This window comes from Sceloporus occidentalis, unplaced genomic scaffold (assembly GCF_023333645.1).
Source record: "Sceloporus occidentalis isolate IW3139 unplaced genomic scaffold, rSceOcc1.0.p SCAF_10, whole genome shotgun sequence".
NCBI lineage: Eukaryota > Metazoa > Chordata > Lepidosauria > Squamata > Phrynosomatidae > Sceloporus > Sceloporus occidentalis.
Window position 1 is genome coordinate 6,821,789 of NW_028316990.1, and position 2,560 is coordinate 6,824,348.

General features: G+C 56.0%; 1 protein-coding gene across 1 annotated transcript; it reads right to left on the reverse strand.

Annotated features, from left to right (window-relative positions):
- Positions 1–844: 844 nt before the first annotated feature.
- Positions 845–2,560, reverse strand: LOC149305777 (forkhead box protein C2-like). Its single transcript, XM_089476732.1, has one exon. The coding sequence runs from the start codon at positions 2,558–2,560 to the stop codon at positions 845–847; it is 1,716 nt and encodes a 571-aa protein (XP_089332858.1).

A 2,560-nucleotide genomic window follows, 5' to 3' on the forward strand; every position in this document is an offset into this window, starting at 1 on the left:
CAGCGACCTGTCTCTCTGTCTGCCTGCGATTAGGATCGGGTCCATATTGAATTGATATTAAATCAATATCGAATCGACATGGGATCCATACCTGATCCATATGGGGTCGATAAGGGAGCAATGTGGGCTTAATATGGGATGAATACCTGGTCAATATGGGATCAATACGGTCAATATGGGGTCCATGTGGGATGAATACCTGGTCAATATGTGATTGATATAGGACCAATCTGGTCAATGTGGGATCAATACGGGATGAATACCTGGCCAAGATGGGATGAATACCTGGTCATTATGGGTTCCATATGGGATGAAACACTGATTAGTATGGGATCAACATGGGGTGAATACCTGGTCAGTATGTGATTAATATAGGATCAATCTGGTCACTGTGGGATCAATATGCAATGAATACCTGGTCATTATGGGATCCATATGAGATGAAAAAGTGATTGGTATAGGATCAATATGGGATGAATATCTGGTCGTTATGGAAGCAATATGGGGCAAATACCTGGCCAAGATGGGATCAATACGAATACTGTACCTGGTCTATGTGGGATCAGTATGGGATGAGCAACTGGTCAATATGAGATCAACACCTGACCTATATGGGATCAACACCTAATCAATATGGAATCAACACCTGGTCCATGCAGGATCAATAAGGGACCAATACGGGATGACTACCTGGTCGGTGTGAGATCCATAGAGGATGACTACCTGGTCAATGCAGGGTCCATGCAGGATGAATACCTGGTCAACATGGGTTCAATATGGGATGAAGATCTGGTCCATGTAGGATCAACACGGGATGCCTGCCTGGTCCATCCGGGAGGAAGCCTCAGTACTTGGCGCAGTCGTAGGAGTATTGCCTGTAGAGGGCTGCGGGGGCTGCTCGGTAGGGCAGCTGGCAGGCGTTGGCGGGGTTGGCGTTGGGGCCGGGGCTGCTGCCTCCTTGGGCTTCTCCCAGGGCCGCCGCGGAGGCCTCCAGCCCCAGGCGATGCGGGCTGAACATCTCCCGGACCGGAGGGAAGCCCTGCTGCTGCCCGGGGAAGCCGTGGCCGGAGAGGTGGGAGCTGAGGTCCGAGGAGTGGTTCAAGTACCAGGCCGCCGCTGCCGCCGCTGCTACTGCTTGCCCTCCTCCTCCTCCTCCTCCCCCTCCTCCTCCTCCTCCTCCTCCTCCCCCTCCTTGATGGTGATGGGGATGATGGTGCTGATGGTGGTGCTGGGGATGATGGTGGTGATGGTGAGGGTTGTTCTCTGCTTGCTGCTGGGTCTGGGTCTGCTGCAAATTCAAGGCTGGAGAGTGCTGTTCGGAGATGGAGCTGCCCTCCTCCAAAGTGGCCGCCGAGACGCACATGTGAGGAGCACTCCTCTCCCCGGTGTACAAACTCATGGCCCTCATGCTGCATTGGTAGCTGGGCCCGGCTTCCCCCAAGCCCCCCAAGCTGCAAGCCTGGCTGTAAAGGGGGTTAGGGGCGGCGTTGGGGGCTTGGCTGTAACCCAAGGAGACCAAGCCCGAGGTCCTCCCGACCGGGCTGAGCTCTGCGGACGGGGAGCTCCTCAAAGTCATGATGTTCTCCACGCTGAAACCGGAGGAGAGGCCATTGGAAGGAGGGCCTGGGGGGTGCTGGTGGGAGTGGGGCCCAGGATGGGCCTCGCTGGGCAGGGAGTTCTCCGTAGACCCCGACGGAGTGGAGGCCAGGCTTCCAGGGCTGTCTTGGAGACCACCAGCATCACCGCCAGCATCACCATTATTATCTTCAGGGCTGAGGGTCTCCACTTTGGTGATGACTGGCAGCTCTGGGGAAGAGGACGCTTCGCTTTTGATAACCACTTTCTTCTCCAAAGAGGTAGCAGAGGAGGCGCCAGGATGATGGACATGATGGTGGTGGTGATGGTGGTTGCTGTTGTTGGGTGGTGGTGGTGGTGGGTCTCTAGAGTTGCTCAACTCCGTGGCTCCACTTTTGGAGGTGGCTTCTCCTCCCGTTCCTCCTCCTCCTTTCCTCCCAGTCGGTTCTTCTTTCTCCTTGGTGGCATCTTTCTTCTTGAACCTCCGACGCCGCCGGAGGAAGGACCCATTCTCGAACATGTTGTAAGAGTCCGGGTCCAAGGTCCAGTAGCTGCCTTTGCCGGGTTTCTTATCATCTCTGGGCACTTTCACGAAGCACTCGTTGAGGGACAGATTGTGTCGGATGGAGTTCTGCCAGCCTTGCTTGTTCTCCCTGTAAAAGGGGAACCTGTCCATGATGAACTGGTAGATCCCGTTCAAGGTGATCTTCTTCTCCGGGGCGTTCTGGATGGCCATGGTGATCAAGGCGATGTAGCTGTAAGGGGGCTTGACCAAGTCCTTTGGGGCGGTGGGTTGGTGGTGGGGGTGGTAAGGCCCATAGGAGCGGCCCATGCCGGCCCCGTACTGCTCCGGGTGCCCCGAGAAGACCCCCATGGAGCCGGCCATGGCCCCATAAGTCCCCGCCGCCCGGTAGTAGTTCTGCTCGCTCAAGTAAGGCACCACTCCCAAGGCGTTGGGGTCCGACACCGAGTAACGGGCTTGCAT